A 24,036-nucleotide genomic window follows, 5' to 3' on the forward strand; every position below is an offset into this window, starting at 1 on the left:
AAACAGTTTTTGTTTGGTGGTGACATTGGTGGTGGCAGTATGCTGCTTGGCAAGCTAAAAATCTGTTTCCAAATTTCCTGTTAAGAATGAAAAAGTGAAGCTAATTCGCATCTGTACTGCATTTGTGCAAGTCCTTTAATTGGTTTTCTGTTTCACTTTAGACCATAATTTGCTATGAAGAGCCTCCTCTTGCTAAAAGTGCTCAATATCTCTGAAGACTTATTGAAAGGATCTACTTGTGTTTTATGTATTTTAGGGCAGGAAGGAACTGTTGCATTTAATTTATTCATATTGCAACAGCATTGTTCGGAAAAGAACAGTGGGACATCAGGGTACCATGTGGTACAGGCAAACCGGGAAGGGCTGGAGTGATATGACTGCTTACCGACACTGGGAGCCTGCAGTGTACCTGGCACCTGACAGAATACTTCTGGGCCCTAAATTGTGAATTCCATAGGAATATTGGTGATACAATAATGAAATCAATAATATTCAAGGTTTGCAAAGATGTCTAGAATTATTTTATTTTATTAATACATAGTTTTAAAAACTTTCTGAAATGCTTTACTTTTTTAGATTGTTCATGAGAAAGCTTGGGATGGTTACCATTTCCTTCGGAATCAGCGCAGAGTCTTGATATTAAATTGGGCTCAAGCTAGGAAAGCCTTTTTACTTAAGGCTATGACAACTGTTGCTGAAGCCTCTGCTGTTCATGAGACAGAAGCAGTGTTCGCTAATACCAGACAAAAGCAACAGGAGATTTGTGCTGATCTGAAAGCAAAGGTAGGTTCAGTTATAAATCTAACACATGCAAATCTGTTTTTTTTACTGGTAAATTCAAAATGAAGTTAGAGTGTTTAAATGAAGAAAAACTTACTGAAGCTAGTTGTCATAATCCTGTGTTTACTGGCCTGATTGAATTGTTTGGGGAGGTTGGGGAGGGGGGGGAAGCAAAATATGATCTGTTGGCAGAGATAAGTATGACTTGAGAATGCTTTCGAAGGTGCTCTGTTTCATTACCAATAGGGATCATTTTTCAAGTGTTGTTGATCCAAGTGTTTCAACCAGCTCTTGAACTTCAGTCTTTTTTTTTATTAAGAACTTGATTACCTAGCACACTTTAGGCCTTACTATGAGTTTCAGACTGTGGGTATAACCTCTGCATTCTCTGCGATCACGTTTATCTTCATGGATTTTGAGCACCATCGAAGAGTTTGAACTGTATTTCAGTATTGAAGAACAAGATCTGTTCTGCAGTTTACAATATGAGAGACTGTAAACAAGCCATAGGAGTAAAGATCTGGCATCATATTCTTTAGGTTCCTTTGTAACATTGGCAGATAACTAAATATTTTTGTTTCTGTTTCTTCCTCCATGAAGTGGCATTGATATGTCTAAAGCTTAGTTCGTAATTGCTTTTAACACTAGACTCCTCAGAAGTGGAAGCAAAATGTTGCATTCATCATCACTACCACCAGTTTTTAGATTAATGCTAGTCTGTTTGCAGAGAAATAATTAATATCTGTCTTTCCTTCTGTTTATTTTAAGAATGCTTTCTAAAACCTGAAAAATGGATCCCATGACTTGTTTGCCCTTGTTATGAAGGTTTTGTAATATTTTGAAAGGTGATTTACTGTGTTAAAAAGTGAAAAAAGATAAAAATACCTGTGTTGATTTTTGGTAAGAGAATAGAGTAAAATGGGGGGAGCCTGGACACAAAAGGAAAGTGTTATGATGTTGATGCCTAAGGCATTTGTAAGGGGAATTGCATTTCTGGGCATGAAAGACATGTTCAGATTTGTTTAAACTACTCTCTGATTTTTCCACTTGCACAGAAATTAATATCTGAAAGGATACTCAGTGTGTTATTCTCACTTTACCAACATTATCCCTGTTGAACCCTTACTTTTCAGTGAAATAATAAACACTTGATTTTGGCTTTCTACAAGGAAAAAAACTGCATTAAAGCCTGTACTGTGGTTAAGATTTTTGATGTTAGTGCTAGTTTTTTGCTATAGTAATAATGCAAAAAACCTTGTCTCTCCTGTTCCTGGAGCCATCTGTCATAGGGAGGTTTGAATATGAACGCTTTAGGGTTAGGAACTGGGCTTGACTAAGGAGGGAGAACCCCACTTTAACTCCTGCACCAGGCTTCACTGGAGCCAAGCGGAGTAAGGAGGGAGCAGTTCTCCAGATTTGGGTGGGGGGTTTGGGGTTGGTTGGTGAGGTTTTTTGGGGTGTGGCTTTTCTTTTTTTTTAAACCTAGGCTTCCCTTTGTGAATTGCTGTGTGTCTCTTACCTGCACAATTAGAGCTGGAAGGGCCATTTATTCCAGAACTCTGAATTTATGGTTAGTGTTTTTTCTTCTTTTCTTTTTCTTTTTTTTCTTCCCCACAAAAAGTAACAAGCAAATGTTGGGGTACGTATGTTGTCTCCATGTAGCTTAAGATTCTCACTGATGCACTGAATGTTGTCTGAAAGTTTTTTGGATTGTGACCTCCTGTTTCCAGTAACCTTGGAGTTGTTTGAAACTTAAACCTTTCAGGCCTACACTTTTCAAGGGCTGCTTTCAAAGGTGGCTTTGTTAAAATGTTGAAGATTGGAACAAAAACAGGTCACCTGTTTCCCAGAAAAGATGAATGAAAAAGGTACATTTTTTCATGAAAGGAGGATATCATTGTAACCTTGTTTTGATCAGCTTTAGCGCTTTCAGCTGTAGAGGACGGAAGCTGAAATTGGGCAAGGAGCTAGCTCTCTTCCAAAGAAATTACTCTGAATGTATCCGTGGTTTTTGTTTGGATTCGATGGGTATATGCATTTGAAAACTCATACTTCATGCAGTTATCGTTCATTTTACAGACTTATCTTTCTGCACTCCTAAAGTGTGCAACTACAGAATGTCACCCTGTGGAAAGTGGCTGTTGGCAGCTATTGGGTGAAAAATAACTGTCAGTCTAGTGAGTTAATTTACACCAATAAAACCCCATCCTGAAGAGAATCTGTAGGGTGGGGTAAAAAGTGAATCTGTCTCTACAGGAATGAGTGTAGGACTGGAAATTAGGGATTAGGACTGTTCTCCCACTTTTTCTTTTTGGCTGTTAATTATCTCAATTTTTCGCATTTCAGTAAGTTTAGCGTAAGGAAATCTTACTTGTATCACTTCGCTAGAGGGAAAATGTAGTTGCGCTAATGATTTAGCTGTATAGTAGACTCCAGGTGTGCTTGTGAAGAGTGTGTATTCTGAATGTGAGAGATATAGTTCTCCTTTACACCAGCAGGATTCAGAGGAAGTCGTAGCATTTATATACCTATTAACATCAGCTGTAAAATGAAGTTATGACACACGCTGTAAGATACATAAGCAGCTCTAGAAATGCAGAGGATCGTTAGATCCATTTTGCAGACAGAATATGCAGAAATACATTGAAATCAAAATGGATTGTTTAAGCAGCTGTTAATGAGAGAGTGGGAGAGGAGTAGACTCTGAATATGACACCTGTCTTAACTTCCAGTCAGTAAACCATTTAGCTTGTTTTACTTACTTGGTTTAAAGGGATATTTTTCTGTAAATTTCTACGCTGCTTTAAGTTTGTGGGGTTTTTCAAAAGAGTTTTTCTTTCTCTGTGTGAAAATTAGTTTGTTCCTAATTGTGGTACAGATTGAGCAATGCAAAAGAGAAAGAAAATAGTCATATATGCCAGGCTGTGCACTTTTTTATGCTGCAATAACCACACGATATCACCTAACTCATATAGTTCTTGTCAACAACAAACCAAAGATGTAGCAAACAGACTAAATAATACATTATTTAAACGTCTTTTAAATGCCCTGGAAGCAACTATGCCATCAGTGAGACTCTAGGCCTTGTGACTGGCAAGAGGTGATAACAGTTAAAAAGTAAAGCAGCAGAGAAGTTCAATTAATGTTTATCACAGAATGCCAGGTTGGCAGGGACCTCAGGGATCTCCTAGTCCAACCTCTCTAGGAAGAGCACAGTCTAGACAAGATGGCCCAGCACCCCTTCCAGCCGACTCTTGAAGGTGTCCAACGTCGCCGAGTCAACCCCTTCCCTGGGGAGATTATTCCAATGGTGACTGTCCTCACCGTGAAAAATTTCCCTCTGGTGTCCAATCGGAATCTCCCCAAGAGCAACTTGTGTCCGTTCCCCCTTGTCCTCTCCATGGGACCCCTTGTAAAAAGGAAGTCTCCACCTTCCTTGTAGCTACCCCTTAAGTACTGGTACACGGTGAAGAAGTTGACAAGGGGCAGTTTGTTAAACTGCGGTAACTCCATTTTGCGTGGGCTTTTTTTTAAGTCTTCTGAGGACGCTATCACGACTGCATGCTTAATCTTAACTACTGGGCGTAAATTGCAAGGTTTTGGTTACGGGGGCTGCAGGAGTACCCTGCATGGGAGGAGACATGGGCTGACTTCTCAGCTCTGAGATCCATTTAAACAACCCATTGCACCCCAAAACTTCAACCAAGCAAAGGAGCACATAGTGCCTCAGCCTGAGACGTATCTTGTTCTTTTACCTGTCTGCTAGGTTTATCAAAGCTTGTAGGATCTTAAGTATGTTTGAGACATACACTTAACTGTCAAATTTAGTTGAAATTGTCCAGTGATCCCCAGAACTAGTTGAGGATGGATAGTCGGACAAGCAGAAAGCTCACCCTAACCTTATATTCTTAGGAGAATTATCTTCCTTTTTTCTGGAAAGTGGCACCTCAGGCAAGCAAAACAATTTGCATTAAGATTTTGCAGAAGTAGTAAAGGATCAAAGGGAGCTCTTCATATGACTGCAGAAGGAACTCGAAGAGATAGTACTACGTATAAAAGGACAGCAAATTTAGCCAAGTAGTTGTAAATAGAAATGCAGCTTACTTAAGGTTACGCATGTGTGAATATTTAAGCCTACATAATATTTGAACATGTTAATAAAATGTTGACGCTCCCGTTGTCAAGAACAGAAAGATGTTCTGAATAATGTTGACTGAGAAGAGAGAGGAAATACAAGGACAAGCTGTGAGAAGCAAAGTGTTCACACAATGTCTTGAGCAAAGGTGGTGTGACATGCTTTCAGCTCCAGGGAACCAAAGCCGATCCTATATTAGATCACAAGTTTTATAGGTACCAATCCTACCTGTCGTGATTAAGTTTCTGAACTGAAAGTAATGTATCTTACTCTTCAGGTTGTGACTGAGGATTATGCTTAAATGCTTTCCTCATATCGCCCTTTCAGATTTAAACACTTTTGTAGCTGAAGAAAATGTCCACATTTCTGTTAATAATCAAAACAGTTACATTTAACAACTTCCTGATTTTCAGATTACAATTTTTCTATAGGTGGACGTGGAATTTTTTTAATGTAACAAAATTAATCCTAGTGCCAGTAGCCTTGCTTTTCTCCATTATTTCTTGCAGACATTGTAGAGGTAGCCTGTGGAGCACAAGCTGCTCAAGAGTACCAGACAAAAATCTACTAGGGATGTGAACTTCCAGTGTTTTTCTAATCACAGCCAGAGCGAGGTTATCTTCCAAGATTAACAAACTTACTTGCAAGTGCATTATTTCTTAATTACCCCATTGCCAAATGCTCTAATACTGGACTTCTTGTGGGTCCTGTGTAAGTCAGTTAGACGGAGAATACTGTCCGCTTGTGCCATTTGCTCTTTTGTCATTCAAGACCCAGTGGAGTCTGGTCTTGAAGATTCCCCAGTCTAGAGAAGGAACAGGTTTTTAGAGTTGAAAGGTATTGGAGACTTCAGACCACCATCTGTTAATATCACAATGGTTTATGCTGTTGGTGTACATGTTGATGTCATAAGTAACTTCATGTATTAACTGTGTGGTCTCAGGAGGTGCTGCACTCTCAGTAAAAGTAATACAGACAAGTTCTTTGCCATGACAGTAGTGCTAAGTCTTGTCCCAAGGAAAGCGAGCATCAGTCTTGCTGCTGGACTGCTGAGTGACCTGCTGTTTCGGAGTGTTTGCTGCCCTATAACCTCTGTCGCAGAGGGGATGTTGGGTTTGGGTGTTTAAGATTAGGTGTTAGCATGGATTTTGAATGCTTAGAGTTCGTCATGAAGCTAACAGCCAGCAGAACTTTAAGCATTGTATCTCAGAGCACAGACAGCAGGGTCTCTGATTGGCGTGTTGCTTAACCTGCTGGCAGGAGATAGCAACTCATTGCTGCAGCTCTCTGGACTGCTACCACCAGCACAGGAACCAAAACATGTAAACAGCAATGATTCTTGCTAGGAATACTTCTGCTTGATCGTGATATTAAATATGAAGCCTCCCTTGTAAATCTGAACTTCCTTCCACAGTAAACTAGTAATCAACACATTTGCTATTTTAAAAATTCATGTTGGTTCATAATGTAAGTGACACACAAGAAAAAGAAAACAATATATATGACACATAAAAGGACTTTCTAAATTTAAAAAATGATGGCTTTTTCACATTGTCTTGACAAGCTCCCCCCTGCCCTGTAATATTTTAGACTCCAGGGAACTGTTCTTAATATAAATTTTAATTTTTTCCCTTTTATAAGCTCTAGTATTCACACCCTGAGGCCACCTGTCTCATCTTTCCTTTAAGGAATATACGCATAAGCTTTCTGTTCTGATTTTATTTCCAAGAATAACACTGTTGTTATTTTGTAATTCAATGTGTGGTGGGTTTGATTAGTGCAAGGTTTGTGTTTTTTTTTATTTTCACTTCATACAATTATACACGAGTAGCAGGTCTACTATACATGTCCGTTTCCTTGGAGATGTCAGCTTTGTTGGGCAAAATTTGCCTGTAACTTCCAAAGTCTTGGCAAACAAGTCATTAACTGGAAATAAGGAAATCCACAAGACGCCCACAGCACAAGTGTAAATCTACTCTCCGGTAGCTGTGCTGTGAGTTCTGCATGTCTGAGAGCTGTTGAAACTACTGTGCATTGGCATATGTTACCAGTAGATCCAGTGTTCCTAAATTTCATGCTTTTCATCTATGCCCAAAGCACCTATAAAGAGTTTATCCAGCCATTGCTTCCTGCCAGTATTGGGGTTGCTCTGCAAATACTGTGGAGGCTCACGTGTTTGGGAAAAGCTGTAGCAATTCTGTCCTGGAGATGCAAACATTTACAACATGTGTTCATTTCCTTCTTCCTAGTCCCTAGCGGAAAGCCTTAAAAGTTTGAGTAGTTGAAGGAGGGTCTGTAATGAGAAGTGGTAGGTGAATGCAAGTATGTTTGAAAACACTTTTTTTAAGTAGTTATTGAATAGATATTTCTGTATAAGTGGCTTCAAAAAAAATTGGTTTAGTTTTGTAACACAGACTTCTATTGTCCTGTTCCATTTATAAAATATTCCAGTCTGAGGGATTTATTACCCCATTAACCCAAGTGGAATTTATGTGCTTAACTTCTGTTAACCTTAATAGAAATTATCTGGGTGAATCCTTGTTCTTATATGGGAGACTAGGTCTTTAATTTTTTTATTTTCCTTTACATTTCCTTCCCCCTTTTCTTAAAAGTCTTTCCTTTTTTATCACCTTAGAATAGAAGGGGGTTGCTCAGGCAAGAGACATAGATCAGCACGCACTACTTCTGTCTGAAGTATTAATGACTAAGCTATATTGCAAGTGAAGAGGCTATACTGCTGGTAACGAAAGTCACCTTTAAGTGAGTTTTCCATGGTAATCTTCCAGTAATCTCAGTTTGACTGTCCTCTTTGTCCAGTTCTATAACAGATAAAAATTTATTAAACCATCATCATTGATTGGATGAAGTGTCCGTTAGGAACCGAACTGAGAAGAATATCCTTACTGAAGACCGGATGTTGCAACCCTGTCATTCCTCTAGCCCATAACTTTTTATCAATCACCTTTTACATCTGTGTTGCTTAATTCTGTTTTTCAGGACAACTAGAAATGCATAGCTCTAAACCAGCCTTTTCTCTGTAAACAGAATTCTTAGGTCACCAATTTGTTCTGAGGCTGTGGTCTTTCTCTTAAAAACGTGAAGGAAAAATGTTATGGTTGACGTGGTTTGAATCTAGACTTGCGATTAAGAGGCACTTTTTTTCCCCCCTCTCTGCCTTGTGGCTTCCACCTGAAAAAATGAAGAGGTATCTCTGACTTACCATAAATGGGATAACTTCCAATTCCATATTCAGCAAGAAACAGGGCAGAAAAGCTGGGTAGAGAAGATGATGACACAATGAGGTTGGGAAGGAGGGTAAGAAAGGAGAGGAGCTAGTCCTGGCAATAGTAGTAGATCAGTCTGATTATCTGAACGGTGGACATTTCTTGCTGTGCTTTTGGACTCTGTTGATTCCAAGCTTCCTCTTTCTTGTGAACTTCAAATGAGCGCAGTGTAAGTAGCTGTAGGAAAGCCTTAGGTGACCTAGAGAACTCTAGCCTGAATAATCCTATGGATGGGGAGTGAGTGCAGGTTCCCATGCAATTTGATGCTTATCCTTTCCAGAGCTTATTTTGTAGCTCTGAATGACCACTTAGGCTCCATCTGGACAAGTGGAAAAGCTGCTGAACTTGTTCTGGTTTTGTGGGTCCCTTCAGTAGCTGAACATGGAGCTTTGCCGCACAATAGGAATTTTATTGCTACTTATACCAATTTTTGGCACAGATGACATGCACAATACAACACTGAGCTCAGGAGTCTGTGCTGTCCCAACTGTGGCACGTGAAACAACACTCATGACTATGACTTGTTGGGGTTTCACATGCACTTTGCAGAGTAACCAGTGAGAACTGTGTGGCAAATGTGGGTAGATGCATTCTGTGATTCCTTTTTTTATGCTTAGGATTTTCTTTTAATACTGAATTCCTTTAAATAGTACTTGATCTCTAGTCACCTTGTAATCACATCTCAACATTTCTGACCATGCAACCCTGACTGCTGCAGCTGCTGTTGCTTTCGGTTGCGTGGTGATGCCACCGTGAAAATACTGGTTCTTTTGCCAGTGCTGGAACAGCATTCTGTTGCATGCTTCCTCAAGTTACTCATTCAAAGTTTGTGGTACTACTTTTGCTGTGTAACATCTTCATTTATGAAAATATTTTTCTTTAAGAGATGCCCTAAAATTTTTTCCCCAGGCATTCTTAGAATCAGTTGTGAACAGTCTGAAGAAGAAGAAAAACCTGCAAGCTGTAACAAAAATAAGGAAAGGTGTGCAGAAATGTTTGAGATTAATAAAACTTGGGGAGATTCTGAAAGCATATTGGGCTTGGGTCATTTTATAAGGTTGAAAGAATGAGCTAGAGAGAATCAAGGTGGGGATATAAGAGGATTTTCTTTTTGTGCCTTTAGTTAAGACAAACAATACTGACTGCATCACATGATTATTGGGAGTTCTTGTTTAGAATTTGAATTCTAGCAGCTTATTGTATCTGCACAGTGTAGCCTGCAAGAATACCAGTGCCATTTTGTGGCACCGTTCCTCTCAGTCATTTCATGTTCTTTTGGTTTGTACTGTATTTTTGCCTTAGTTTTCAAAGGCTAATTCTACTCCTTGCGTGACCCTCTCTATACCAGACAGTGTCCTGTGTTCCTATTTATCTAGCTACGCAGTTTAGCTGCTAGAAGGAGCCTGAAGCTAACTCTCATATCACCCTAGGCAGCTTCAAGATCTGTTTATAATGTAAGTCAGTGTTGCTTAAAGGGAAAACCTTACATAGTGCTGTGTTACCATGTGCTAATTTAATGGGAATTCCCAAGGAAAGTCTCTCAAAAATTGTTTTGTCATTAAAAGAGATGTATCTGTAGCATTAAGTATGTGGTAGATACATTATTGCTATTCAGATGTTAGAGTGAAAGAACTAATTTATTACTTTAATTAGTTTGTAGTGTACTTTACGTTATTGTAATATGCAGTATTGAAATAATGGACTGAAAATAGGTAGGTATGCATACTGTTCAGCACAGCAATTTAATAATTCACTTGGCAAAAGCTCCTCTAATAATACACGAGCTGTGAAATGTACTTGAAATGCTGGTTGTAATTAAAAACTTTCAGAACTTAACGTTGGCAGTGCTTGTACTGCTAAAACGTAAGCTGCTTGTGAAACAGGGAATAGGGATCCAGTTTTCAGTGTAGTTTCAATATTGGTTTAACTACTAGAATTTTTTAAATATTTAAACAGAACATTTGCTGTTGACACAGTAAACTCTGCTCTTCTGATTTTTGCACTCGTAGGAATGAAAGAATGCAATCAGGAACACATTAATTTTTTTGTGCATTCTGTGGTCCCAAATTACTGCCTCAGTGAATCAGAATTATTGTTCGGGATTTTTTTCTTTTGTTCTTCAGGTCTGCATACTGCCTCTGGAGGAGCACCTGATGAATACAGTGGGTTTTCTTGAAAAGCTTAAGTGGTAGAAATGATGGAAATCCAGCGTCAGGCAGTCACTTTTAAACCGCAAAATATTAAAAGTATGGAAATGCATGCCACAGAGGTTCCTCAACTATTATGCTCCATTTCACTGCCTGCCCGTTATTGTTTTGTTCTGCAGCATTGCCCAGAGGGTCTCGGATAGGCTTGGGTTCTGACAGTGCCGTGTGTTGTACAAACTCACAGTAAAGTGTAGCTTGCAAGGTAATTACAGATGCAGGCTGGGTTTCTGTAAGGCAGTCCACTATGTCCTTTGTTATCATGAGTTAAGATGGTCTAACTCCTGATTTTTGAACTTGTGACAATATGGACAGGGGATTGGTTTGGGAATCTTTTCATTCTGGCCCCTGCCGTCCCCTGGGCACAGTACTCCCTTGAGAAGTTCCACTTCGTAGGCAGGTTGGCCCACAAAGTAAGTTCAGGCCATGGGACTAGAACCGCTGTCTAGCAGAGAGATGTTTTAATGCTTGAATGTGGTTTAAAGAGCGAAATATATTGGCATTTGAATCAGCTGTTTAATGCTGATTTTTTGGTATTTCTTGCATAATAAAACACTTAATTTAGCTCAGCTCTGTTAAGAACGTTTTATCGTATATGGCTTTAACTCTTCATCTGGGGAAGACATGGCATAATGCCAACCTACTGAATCACAATATTTTACAATATTTTGCAAACAGTGCTTTTCTGTGTTTTACCAGTTGTTCCTTTTTTGTTGCAATTATGAATCATTTTTTAAAGGAAGCGACTCTTCTTTTGCCTGAATGAAAAGGCATGAGTTTGATAAACATGGGAGGGGCAGGCATAATGTAAACTAACTTCATATGCTGCCTACAGAAAAGACTAAATGGGTATTGTGCGAAAGTATAATACAGTGAAACTTTCCTTCTGTCATTTTCTTACCCATTTTCTTGATTGGCAATGGGCTCGTGTATTCAAAAAAACTAGCTAGATAAAAATGGAAAGCAGATTCTACCCACTGAGTAAATAGGTGTGTTTAGCAGTGATTTAGGGCAGCGTAGGTGCCACTGTAGAAGGTAGTGGAGATATGCACTGAATTATTGGCATATCAGTTTGGTCTGGGGAACCTCTTTGCCTGATTAATGTTTTGTCAGCTGAGTGAAGTTATATATTTGATGCTTGGTTATGCTCACTTGTTTGTGCAAAACCTCTTGAAAATCTAGATTGTGCCCCAATATTGATTTCTGACTTGAATCAAAAGGCTTTAACAGAAGAGCTCTGTGAAAATAACTAGGGAAGGTGATTATGGCCTGTCATGAGATTGGTGTGTAACGTATGCCGTGCAAACAACAGCTAATCAAAATGGATGAATAAGGAGGCTTGAGATGATTTTAGACTGGATTAGTATCTGTGTCTGCCTACTGCTTTATTGTTGTGTGCTTTCCTTCAGTCAGTTGTCATCCTGACAGACTCTCTGCTGGGCCAATTCTGTTCTTGACATCCATTTCCAGTCAGTAGTTCCCCTGAAGTATCAGTTAACTGCAGCTTTTTTTGAGACCAATTTAATGGACTCACTATGCTATATAATGGTTGCGATCAAACAACTAGAAACGATCCCTGGTTAATAGGTAAATTAATATCTAGTGAAGACCAGTAAAGGATCAAGAGGGTTCTCAGACTTGGAGGAAACTGAAGCTGCATCGTGTCATGAGCCCGCTTACATTGGCGTATATTTCATGATTGGAGAGTCTGGAAGGAGCGTGAAGCCAGATGTAGGAAAGCACAAGCTTAAAAAAAGGCAATCTTTCTGTTACATGGTTTGATTAGTACTTCATTTCTGTTCAGAAAAATCTCAGTGATGTTATTACAGAAGTTCAAAGTGTCTTTGAATGCTTCTGCAGTTCACTCAGATTGGAGCTAGAATGGACTTTTAGTAGATTTCATTTCTTATTTGTTGTTAGATTTTAAAGCCTGGTGTATATATGTTTGCTTCAGTCTGTTTCAGAAACAGTGCAAGAGAGGTAGAAGACTGCATGTTCTTCCACGTTTGTTTTCAAAACATTCCTTTTTTTTAGTGTAGCAAGTGAAGAGTGACTGAAACAATTTAGCATTTTAGATTCTTTTACGGCTGAAATGCATGAGCAGACTGTCGAAATTGCTAAATCAAAAATTTCTATTTAGACAAAGACCCTGTACTACAAGTTTTGCAGCGTGTGGAGGGTTTCATTCAGGTATTACAGCTATGCTCCAGAAAACAAGGTCTTATGAAAATTGATGCCTTCCCTTGAAGTCTCTTAGCTGATAGTCTGGTCATCTCATGTAATCCTCATTCTATTTTTAGTATTGTTTCATGTTTCTGTTTAGATGGATGGCAGGAAACTGCAATTGGATGTTTTCATTAAGTGTGATACACATTCTTCTGCTGACACTTCCCTTGCAACTTGATTGCTTCAGGACGCAGAGCTGCTATGGATTTCTTTGCCCACTGGTGGTATTCTTATTCCTATATGGCTTAGAACCAACCAGTTTGTCATCCCCTCTTCATGAGACAGGCCCAGACCTGCTGGCTTCCTCTGTAGGATCCATCTAATAAACCTCTGCTACATGGCAATTTTTTGCTTAAGTTCTCATTTATCCATTCATTCTTGCCAAGCTAAGCAAACTGTTTAGACCCCGTCTAGTGCTGAACTTGTCAGTGTCAGAACTCTAGAAAACCCTGAAATAGAGGTCTGAATACATCTTGCTCCTCATACTAGACTGTTCCCCACCTTCAGTGGCTCTCTTCAGAACTTGGGAGAGTTAAGACAACTCTCCCAAGAAAGTGTGTTAGATCCTCTTACCTGCTTCTTTCCTGCCTTTTTGGTAGTGCCCCTATGCTGAACTACATTGTGAATCCTTGCTTTACATATTCCTCAAGAAAATGCATTTCTGTTATGCCTAAAAACATAGCTAAATGCCTGATTCTTTTTCTTGGAACTTGCTTAAATCTTCCATCATCTGAAAGACAGTGGACAGCAGAGAAGACATTCCCAAGTGAATGTCTGGACACTGGAAGAGAGATGCCGCTGCTCTTGGTGATTTTTCAAGTGGAATGGCTACAATGTCAGGGAATGGGAAGACCCTGGTTCAAGTTAGTCTAGAAATGAGGATGTTATTTTTAATTCTGAGGACAGCCAGATACAGGTCCCTGCCTCAAACTGTTTCATTATTTCTTTCTTACTGGAGCGAGTCCAGTGAAAGAAGGGTCTGGAGCACCTCTCCTATGAGCAAAGGTGGAGAGAGCTGGGACTGTTCAGCCTGGAGAAGGGGAGGCTGAGGGGGATCTCACCAATGCAGATAAATACCTGTAGGGAGGGGGCCAAGAGGGTGGAGCCAGGCTCTTGTCAGAGGCGCCCAGAGACAGGGTGAAAAGCAATGGGCACAAACTGAAACACCTGAAATTCCATTTTATCCGTCACTTCTCTACTGAGAGGGTGGATGAACGCTAGAACATGTTCCCCAGAGAAATTGTGGAGCCTCCACCCTTTGAGGATATTTAACCTTGATTTGACATGGTCCTGGGTAACCAGCTGTAGCTGACCCTGCTTGAGCAGGGTGGGCAGCCTAGGTGGTCTTGAGAAGACCTGTCCAACTGCAGCTGCTGTAATCCTGTTTTCTGCAGCCTGAAATAATTTTAACCATAAACACAGCTTCATATTCCTGTTTACAGAATAAAGAATTAAATGTGGATCTCCCACAGCCTGGGTAACAGGGCTCAAGGTATTTATGCTGAGATGTGGCAGTCTTGATTAATCAAGTCATTAAGTAAAAATTTGGAAGCTATTTGGAACATACTGCTTGAATTCATTAGTGTATTTGGGATGACAAAAAGTATGATATTCATGGAGGGGAAACCTAGTACTGGGCAAAAATTTTTGCCCAGTACTACTTTTAATAACCTGCTTTGAGGGAATTAAGGTAAGCGATTCGTATGCAGGATATATTCAAGTGGGACCAGTCGTATTTAGTTCTCTTTTCTGAAAAAATGAAATTATTTAATGCAGATGCTTAGAGCTAGTTATATTACAGTACTTATGTCTAAGGATTATTTATTTTAATATGTCATTTTTAACTGATGGAAAATTGAGGGGCGGTGGGAGAAGGTGCTCTGTGTGTCCCACAAGTGCTCAGTGTGCTCCCCAGTTCTTACAGAGACTGGCAGGTTAAAGGATCTGAGGGGGTGGCGGGGCGGTGCTCTTTTCTTTTTAGGTATTAAAGGATAGTTTTACCACTGCCAAAGCAGCACTACCACATATTATTTATTATTAATAATACTATTTTTTTTGAGATCCTGTTAGGGGAACACTTTCAAAATTTTGAGGAGAAAGATCATATATAAAGAGTAACATCTGTGCTAAGGAACACTGCAGTAACATTTTAAATTTTTCTTTCCATACTGTACAAGTTTCAATTCCAGTCTGAAATAATTTTGTAAGAATTGCTAAAAGAAAAATAGCTGTTTCTGTGCTGTCTGCCATTACATTACTGCACACTCAAATACATATGGAGATGTGCAGTTTGCATATATGTACCCTAATTGATCCTCTTGCATGTTGCAAGCATCCATGCCCAACTGCAGTTTCTATGTGCATGTGTTTACATTCCCTCCTTGCAAACCATCCCACTACTTTTTTTGACGTTCATTCACACACAAAAAGACACACTGGGTGTCTTGTAGCACAGACAAACTTATCCCCGTTTCTAGCCACCTGTCCCATAAAATAATTAGCAGTATTGTCCAAGTAAGGTGGAGAGGGAGAGAAGTAGGGAGGTTTGGGTTTTCAGAATCTTGTGCCTTTTTTCTCACTGCCCATCCCAGTCACGAGGATAATTTCTGACTTGGCCCTTTGCTCTCTTCCTGTAAAACATTTAGTTGGTGAAGATGGCTGCTTCATAGCTTTTTTTTTTTTCCCCTAGAAAGCAGAGAAAGGAGATTTCACAAGGTAAAATACAGTTATGAACAGGCATCCACTGAGAATTAGTTACAGGAATGGAAGAAAAGAGGTTAAAAAGAGTTTAATGCTCAGCTAAATAATAATTATTAACTTTGGGAATGGAGTTGAAGCTGGGAAAAGTTGTATGTACTCCAAGAGAATAACAGTGTAAATGAAAGCTGCTTGAAGAACCCCAGAACTCAGTAGTTTTATTAAAAACATGGAAAAAACACCAGTTAATGCTTGGGTATGGTAGCAAACTGCACTGGACTTTTAAAGATAAACTCAGGTTGCAGGAGGCAGAAGTAACTGTTGGTTAGTCTGTGTGCATATAGCCTTTGTTACAGGCAGACTCTCTCTTTAACAAGCTATCTTTGAATCTGTTAATAAAGAGAGAGTTTAATTTTACAAGCACTGTAAAATTTGATGTTATTTTCATGTTGTTACTTTGCCTGCACTACATGAAAAGTCATAGCAGTCTTTAGTCTTTTGGGACTCTTGCAAAGAACAAAATATAATTGTTATTTAAGCAAAGAAGCAGGGCAAACACGGCATCCCTCGGAGATACAACTTGCTGAGAACCCTGGATCACAGGGAGCGCTGGATTTGTGAACCAAAACGTTTCACAAGCACAGGACAGAAGAATTAACAGAGTCTGTGCACACAGCTAGTGAAATGTAGTAAAGGTGGAAAAAATACAAGTAAAGTATTTTAATATCTTAGTATTAAAGTACTTATTGTAGTATAGAAAACCAGATGAAAAATGGCTTAAATGCTTGTTCCTTTGAGGAATACAGAGTTCTGTTAGCACTTGACAAATCCATTGCAAAAAGGAGACATTGTTAATCCTATTGAAACCAGCGTGAAACAGATGAGCATGCAACTGCTCTTGACAGCACCAAGGTAAATCAGGGATCCCCGCTGACTGAGAACAGTGTGCTCAAGAACACTGACCATAAGTCTCAATACATTACCAGTTACTGAGGGCATGTTGTCCTGTTTAACCAATGCAGTGTGTCGGGAACATGCCAAGAGTGATTTTTGGCACGTTGAGCTAAGTGATCCATCCCGCCCCTGACACGCTTTGTTAAGAAGTACAGCAGACCCTGTACCGAGAGGGGCTGGGGAGCCGGTTCCTGCTGTGCCCGGGAGGCTGCCGGGCAGTGGAGCTGCAGCTGGTTCCTCTCTTCCCACAGAAGAGCAGGATGTCGTGTGTGCAAGACCATTCTAGGCACTGGTCATGACCCTTGAACCAGGTGGCTGGGATCCTAGACTAATCTTGCATGGTTGGAAAGCTGACAAAAGGTGAAGTCTCTGTCACTGCAGTCCATTGATTTCCGCAGAGTCCTAGTTGGAAGCTAAGTGCTGTTACAGAAATGCCTGAGTTGAGGGATGCGAGCAGGCTCTGGTCTGTTAGCGTTGGTCTCATTCACTCATGGGTTTGTTAAGAAATTTACGTGTTATTTAAAGTCTAAGGGCTGAAGGGGAATTCAATTTCTGAAGTTACCAAGATGCTTTTGGTAATTTTGCCTAAAATCTTTTCATAGGTGGTTTTATTGCATATTACGCCAGTCAGATGTGAATTGCACATTAACATGAGGAAAGGTGGTGCTTACTAAATGATTACGTATTGCTGATAAGGTTATAAATCTTAGTTTGTAAATGGATTACATGAGTTTCCTTCCCAGTCTCAGCTTGGCAGGATCACAGTATTGCACAAGTCTGCTGCAGGACCATCTTTTCAACCGTTTCTTCCAGGTTCTACAGTGGAAAGCACAGCAGGAAGAGGCTGCTAAACTAGAAGCTGCTGTAGCTGCCAGAAGAAAAGAAAAGGAAGATGAGAAAGACAGGCTACAGAAAGAACAAGAAATGATTCGCAGAGCTCAGGAGAAAGAAAAAGTATGAGAAACTCTTATATGTTTTTGCATATGTTAGTGTGTACAATTGCCTTTAAAATCTTTAACTGATCTCACTATCTTGTGTTCTTGTAAAGTATTTAGTATGGAGATGAGCAAATGGTTAGCTGAGTCTTGCTACTGTCCATTTTAGCTTCAAAGCTGCCTGCTCTTACACACCAGTTATGTTACTTCATTACGTTTCTAGAAAAAAAATTATGTACACACATAAGTGCCGGACTATCTCCATGTCACAAAAATCAACACAGAGGCACTACTGCATTTCTAACTCTTACAGATTTGTGATTTTTAGCAATGTGGCAATGACTACAAAAGCTTCCAATGCTGCAGTTAAGTGTGCTGCAATGCAGCAAAGGAGCCTTACAGTATATTGTCTGCAAGATAGCGCACTGCACTTTGCAGCACAAGGACCTTAAAAGTGGGCCTGAAGCACAGTGGTGACGTTAACTATTTCAGGGTATCAGAAGTCTGTGTTACATTTTTTGAAGTACTTATGTGGTGACCAACTACTTGGGAAATAGCTTTGATGCATAAGTCTAAACTTCAGCTTAATAGAAAATCAGAAATCCACTCTAGTGAATGCAATGCTTTGAGAAAATCAAGGTGTGTCACATGTGTATTTGTGTTGACCTTTTCATTTGGATGATATTGCAAAAATCCAGGGGGTTGTTTTAATAGAACTTTACCTCCTTTTCTGATTATTTTTTGTACTAAAATCTGGCGTGCTTAGAGTCCAACTCACCTGTGGTGTATTTAAGACTGCATGATTATTTCTGGAAAAAAGTAAGTCGGAGAATGTAATAAATTCTTATTGCTTTGTCTTTCAAATGCTGGTAAGTAGATAGTCTCTTTAATGGGACTACTCATGCTAACATGTTTTCAAGAAGGGTCACTAAAATCTGGGCTCTTACAACATGCCGGTTAGAAGCAGAGTTAAGAAAACAGAGCTAAACTGATCCAAATAGAGCATTTTCATGATGTAGATGAATGCTTTAGTGACATCAGTGTGTCACACAACAGAAAGCTTGTGCAAAAGACAAAAGAAAACAAAATTTTTATGTATGTTATGTTTCTCTCTAGATTTTGCCTTTGTGTCTTTATTTCTGTGTAACATGCCTTATTGGGACCAAATGTCTGCTGATGGGACTACAACGTGTCCAGTTAGACACCCTATAATTTGATGGATTCTCATGTTGGTAGAGGTGTCTATTGTACTGATATTCCTTGCAGGGAAAAAAACCCAAACACAAAACTATCCATACTTAGAGCAATTTGATCGAGTTGTTACTAAAACAGTTTACAACACTTACTAAAAGCAGAAAAGAAATTTATAATGGAGCAAAATAAATTACTCACAGGCAGATGAAACTAACTGCCTTTGCAGAAGAATGAAAACAGTCCTATGTTACTTGGATTTTCCCTATCTATGCCTCTAGCACTCAGATATCTTTTCCTTGCTTTGTCCAAAGAAATAAGTCTTTCTGCCATGTCAGACAGGTCAAGAGCAGAGGCTTCTTGCAGCTTATTGTGTTCATGGTGGTAGTTTGCATAACCTTTGAATTTGGTTATATCAACAATTCTGCAAAGCAGCACTTGACTGGAAGTGCTACCTGGAAAAAAGAAGCTGAAGCTGCTGAAGCCTTCTTGTCTCCAGATAGAGACTGTTATCTCCTCGTTACTTCTCTTCACTGCAAGTCCCCAGAGCCAACATTTGAAAAGCTGTGTAGCTGTATGCTTCTACGGGAGAACTTATCTTGGGCCGCATATCTCCGGGACACAGGGCTCTACCCACCCTGGGGACAGTGATGCACAGACACCAATATGATGGATGCAAAATGTCCGTCTATTTGGCTGCGTCACACGCTTATATAGCTCTTGCGCTTCCTGTTCCTGCCACTCCTATGGGGAGGAGTCTATCTTTCCGTCACATCCCATGATCTTCCGGTCGCCGATCCCTGTCTATTCCCCTACAAAGCTGCCTAATTTCAAATTGATTTTTGTTTTATTTGTGAGGTCATTCTTCTTCGTCATGGCTACATTTGCATATTGCATATAGCCATTTTCTTCTCTAGCTGAAGAAGTGTCTACTTATATTGGTCATCTGATTTCATTCTTTTTCTGCAGTTTATCCTAAAGATTAAATACACATTCTTGGCAGAGCACAATCTTTCTGTTAAACTATTCTATATCATGTAGTTAGCAAAATTGCAACTAATTGTCTGAAAGTCACTTTAAAGAGATGCTTCTCTTTCTGTTCTGTGTATTTTGAAGAAATCATAGATGTCCTGAGTTGGAACGGACCTGCAAGTTTTTTCGAGTCCAACTCCTGTCCCTGCATAGGACAACACCAAAATTCACTGGTGTTTGTTCTTGGTTGATATGTTGTTACTGTTCTTACTTGCTGGATTTAAAGTTATAAAATGGAATGGATGGAATCCACCCGTCTAGAAGGGGCATGGGGAGGTATCGGAGGTACGGGGAGAGGGGCAGCCTGTATTTAATGATCAGTTGCTGCTTAGGTTATGAGAAACTTCATTGTTGCTTTTCATTTTGTTACAGCTTGTTCTGCTTGTCTTTACTCACACTGTGTTTACAGTGGCAGGTGGCTCTGAAACCACCAGGAAGGGACAAGGCTTGGTGAAGCTGTGTTGACCTAACCACCAGCAATGTTCATTTTATGTGTGAACACTTCAGTTGTGCAAACTTCCTACTTTTCTCTGGCCTACATGTAACGTCTATATAGATCAGCCCTCTGTCTATGCACAGATGGAATAGCAGCTGTTTGAGGTCAGCAGTCATATGTTTCATTTGAGTGTATTACATCTTAGATCCTTAAAAAGGGCTTCTAACCTTATACTGTGGCTGCTTTTCTGGTGAATGTTCTGTGGCAGCTAGAAGAATATTTAAAATATCTGTGATTAGTATAAAAGAAATGCTCACACTCTACCTAGTTTGTAACCTAGGCAGGGTATGGCAAGTGCTTCCAAACCTGAGAATGGGTGAAATGACGTGAAATCTTAAATACCTATGCTATGTTTCCTCTGTTGGACTGCAGATCAGATTTTTTTTCCTATATATTTAAATATGGAATACAGAAAGGGAATAATTGCAAAAGAGGGAGTTTTACTTCATATATAATATATAAGTATTCCAAACAATATTAAATGAAATCATTCTAAGAAATATGGTTATAGCTGTCCTTGTTTTCATGCCCTTCATGTATAAAAAATAGCCTATATAAAGAAATTGTTGGCTTATAGGTTGGGAATTCTGAAATACAAGCACTGTTGGGAAGACCTGTTTTATTCTGAATCATGATAGTTAAAGGTTTTTCTGCACAAAGTCAATCATACAAAAAGGATGGTATTTTGACTGCAATTTCAACTGAAATCTCCAAAAGAGGCTTAAATTCTATATAGTTCAGTGGATGATACAGAAGTTATTTTTATTGCTATTTTTTGGAGCTTTTCCTTCGCAAGATGATTCCATAAGTAAATTTCATTGTAAGAAATTACCTATATTTTGAGAGATAGGATAAGGTGTCGGACCTTCACAGGAACTTCATGCATTTAATTGCAAAATCAACCCATTATTGAGGTATAATTTAATTGTTTTTATAATTAATTTTATAACTAACATTTTGTTAGATTATTAAAATTTTTAGTGAATTTAGTTTTTAGTGAATTTTGTAGCTTTTCTCTTTCTATTTGTTGTAGCGATTGCCAAGTAGTCTGTTAAGTCTAAAGAATTAAGGGGTTTCTCAGTCTGCCCTGAGGTGGTAGGAAGCACCATGGCGTTATCTCGCTATTCTTTTGGTTTCTGATTTGGAAGTACATCAGGGTATGTCATTATTTCTGTGTCCCAGCTTGTCTTTCTCTGCTGGTACCTGCATGTGGAATGGCGGGCGGGAAGTGGAAATGAAAGTGTGAGAAGTACAACAGAGAGGAATTGCAAGAGTGCTGACCCTTGTAGATCTACCACATCATCCTAAGTCGTCTTGTTGGGACAGCAGAGTACTTAGTGTAATGCAAAAAAGAAAATATACGATACCTGTTGGAGATTACATGGGATAGGGGTTGTATCATTATGTGTTGTGTTTATTGTGTGTTAATAACCGGAGCAGGCAGGAAAGGTGAGCTTAGCTTCAGTTAGGGCAAGAGGCTGCAAGATCAGGAAATACAGGAGGTTTTATACTGAGGTGTGCTGGCATTTTCCATAGGCAAGAGGATACAAGAAACAGCTGGAGCATCGTGTTGCCAATAAGCATAATGATACCTTTCACAGACTGAGTGGAGGAATTGAGATGATATCCAATCGCCTTACATAGGTTGAACTGTTTCATATTATTAACATAATGAGGAGTGTAGTGGCCTGAATACACCCCGTCTTTGAACTGATGTTCACACACAGGATCCTATCTACAGATGTCTAAACCCTTTCCTGAAAATTAGTTCCTGAAATTAGGTAAACTAAAGGGCTTTTTGTCCTAATATATAATTTGTCTATTAGTGCTTATTTTAAAATCTTGTGATTTTATGTGTCTTCTCCTTCTCTTTGTTTTTTCTATTCTATATTAACGGTGGTCATTTGCATACATTCGGTATCGCTGTAAATCCTCCAAAGAATGCATGGTTTTCACTAAGCCGCGGGGTGAGGTTAGCCCTAGCCCCTAGCACGAGTTTTGCAGTGAGCAGCTGAGGTCCCATGGGTGGTGGGGAGAAGGGCTGCGCTGGCACCAGCCAGGAGCCTGCCCAGCCCTGTATTTTGTCTCCAGCAGTGGCTGTAACAATAGAAGAAACACATACAATAATTTCCTTCTCTCCCAGGTACTTTCTCTGTCTCCATCTGTTCCCTGACGCTGATGTGGTTTGTTAATTTAGTAACCCTTCCCCAGGGGTGTTCTCTTTGGGTAGTTGCCCAGTTTTCCTGAAGCACGTGTGAACTTGCCGCATCCATCAGTGAGGAGCTCCACCAGCCTTCCACCCCCTGCATGGAGAGCCCTCTCACCTCTTTGTTCCAAATCTGGCTCTTGCTAGTGTGAGCTGAAGCCTCCTAGCTCTCATGTTGGAGAGACAGAATCGGTCTCCATCTAGCCTCTTCGTGACACTTGTGAATTTGTAGGATTCTTTTCAGAACCCCCATAAACTGTTACTTCTCCATCTGAATAGCCCCATCCTGTTCCTACAGGGCCTGTATGAACACTCATATGAACAAAATGGACCTTTGATCACCACTGTTTCTCTTCTATATGAAAATGTTCCTTTCAGAGATGGAGGGATCAGAACTGCATGGGGGAACTACAAACATATTTTCTGGGTTTTCCTATTCCTTTTGTACCATGTCCTGACACTAGACACATTTGATTTGCCTTTTGACTGCTGCTGTGCACTGAGCTGATGTGTTGCAGGAGGGGTGGAGGCACCCTCTTGGTCGGTGGCGCTCGAATTTGGGGTGAGGCGCTTGTTTGGCTACACCATTCATGGTGCTCTCTGCTTGCCGTTCCCCAGGGAACGGTTTCTTGTCCTTTGTGAAAATTGCTGTGTGCTATCATCAGCATTAATACAGCCTGTGGTCACTGGTTCCTGAAAGCCTTGCTTGATGTCAGCCCTGGGCCCTCGTTTGCATGTAGCATCAACAGGAGATGTTGCTGTGCTGCTGTTGGATTGCAGAGCAAGATTTACAGGAGGACGTTCCCTGCATTTTGCTCTGCAAGTAGAATGACTTTTTTTTTTCCCTATTACAGGAGAGGCATTTGAAGTTCTGTGCCCCTACCAGGTGTCTGGAGTGAGAGAGGCTTATCTCTGTGAAAGTGATAGGTAACAGCTTATTGTAAATGTAGCTGAAAAATAAAAGGGCTAGAGAGTTGTCTGTACTGCAATTGCTGCTGACCTTGTACCATATTACAAATATTACGCTTTATACCTAACTGATCGCTTGTTAGGAGCAGTACTGCTGGCATTCATTCTTTGGTGAAAATTAACAGTAATAGCTATCTCAGAAGCAAAGTAAATGCATTTGTATTTCAGGGGTGTCTTACCTAGGCGGGAATGATTTAATTGATGCTGATACTACTGTGTGGGTTGGATGACCTCCTGAGATCCCTGCAAACCCTGTGTTGTAGTGACTCCAGCATTTGTGACCAGTACCTGCACAGGCTCACCGAACATTAGCTTAGGAATGCAGCATTGGCATCATGCTCCTGAATTTCAGTGTAATTCAAATGTTCTTGAAAATTGTGTTTAAAAAAAAAAAAAATCTGAAGTCAGCCAGATGAGAAGGTGTTTCTTCTTGTTGTGTCTAATAAAACCTGCTCTATCAGCTTTCCAAGCTGGTTGGTGGCTTGTGAGGTTCAGTTGAGTTGCCATTCGAAAATCTGGGAGGTGTACCACTGCAGCAGTTTCCTCCTTAAGGTACTGTTAAGGTGCTGGCTGACAGCCGGCTGAGCATGAGCCAGCAGTGCCCAGGTGGCCAAGGAGGCCACCAGCCCCCGGGCTTGTGTCAGCACTGGTGTGGCCAGCAGGAGCCGGGCAGGGATGGGGCCCCTGTGCTCGGCCCTGGGGAGGCCCCACCTCGAGTGCTGGGCTCAGGTTTGGGCCCCTCGGGACAAGAAGGGCCTGGAGGGGCTGGAGCGTGTCCAGAGAAGGGCAGCGGGGCTGGGGCAGGGTCTGGAGCACAAGTGTGCTGGGGGGCGGCTGGGGGGGCTGGGGGGGTTTAGCCTGGAGCAGAGGGGGCTGAGGGGAGCCCTTCTCGCTCTCTGCAGCTGCCTGAGAGGGGCTGGAGTGAGG

At 40.3% G+C, this 24,036-nt stretch overlaps 1 protein-coding gene across 6 annotated transcripts in view; it reads left to right on the forward strand.

Moving 5' to 3' along the window:
* CCDC148 (coiled-coil domain containing 148) overlaps positions 1–24,036 on the forward strand; it is a 76,839-nt gene that overhangs the window by 40,333 nt on the left and 12,470 nt on the right. For 5 of the 6 annotated variants that reach the window (XM_064450904.1, XM_064450908.1, XM_064450905.1 and 2 more), the window contains 2 exons: positions 577–783; positions 17,094–17,234. In XM_064450904.1, coding sequence (XP_064306974.1) covers positions 577–783; positions 17,094–17,234 — 348 coding nt within the window. The remainder of the gene's footprint in view (positions 1–576; positions 784–17,093; positions 17,235–24,036) is intronic. The other variant, XM_064450907.1, reaches the window with a different exon arrangement.

This window comes from Phalacrocorax carbo, chromosome 5 (genome assembly GCF_963921805.1).
Source record: "Phalacrocorax carbo chromosome 5, bPhaCar2.1, whole genome shotgun sequence".
Classification (NCBI taxonomy): Eukaryota; Metazoa; Chordata; class Aves; order Suliformes; family Phalacrocoracidae; genus Phalacrocorax; species Phalacrocorax carbo.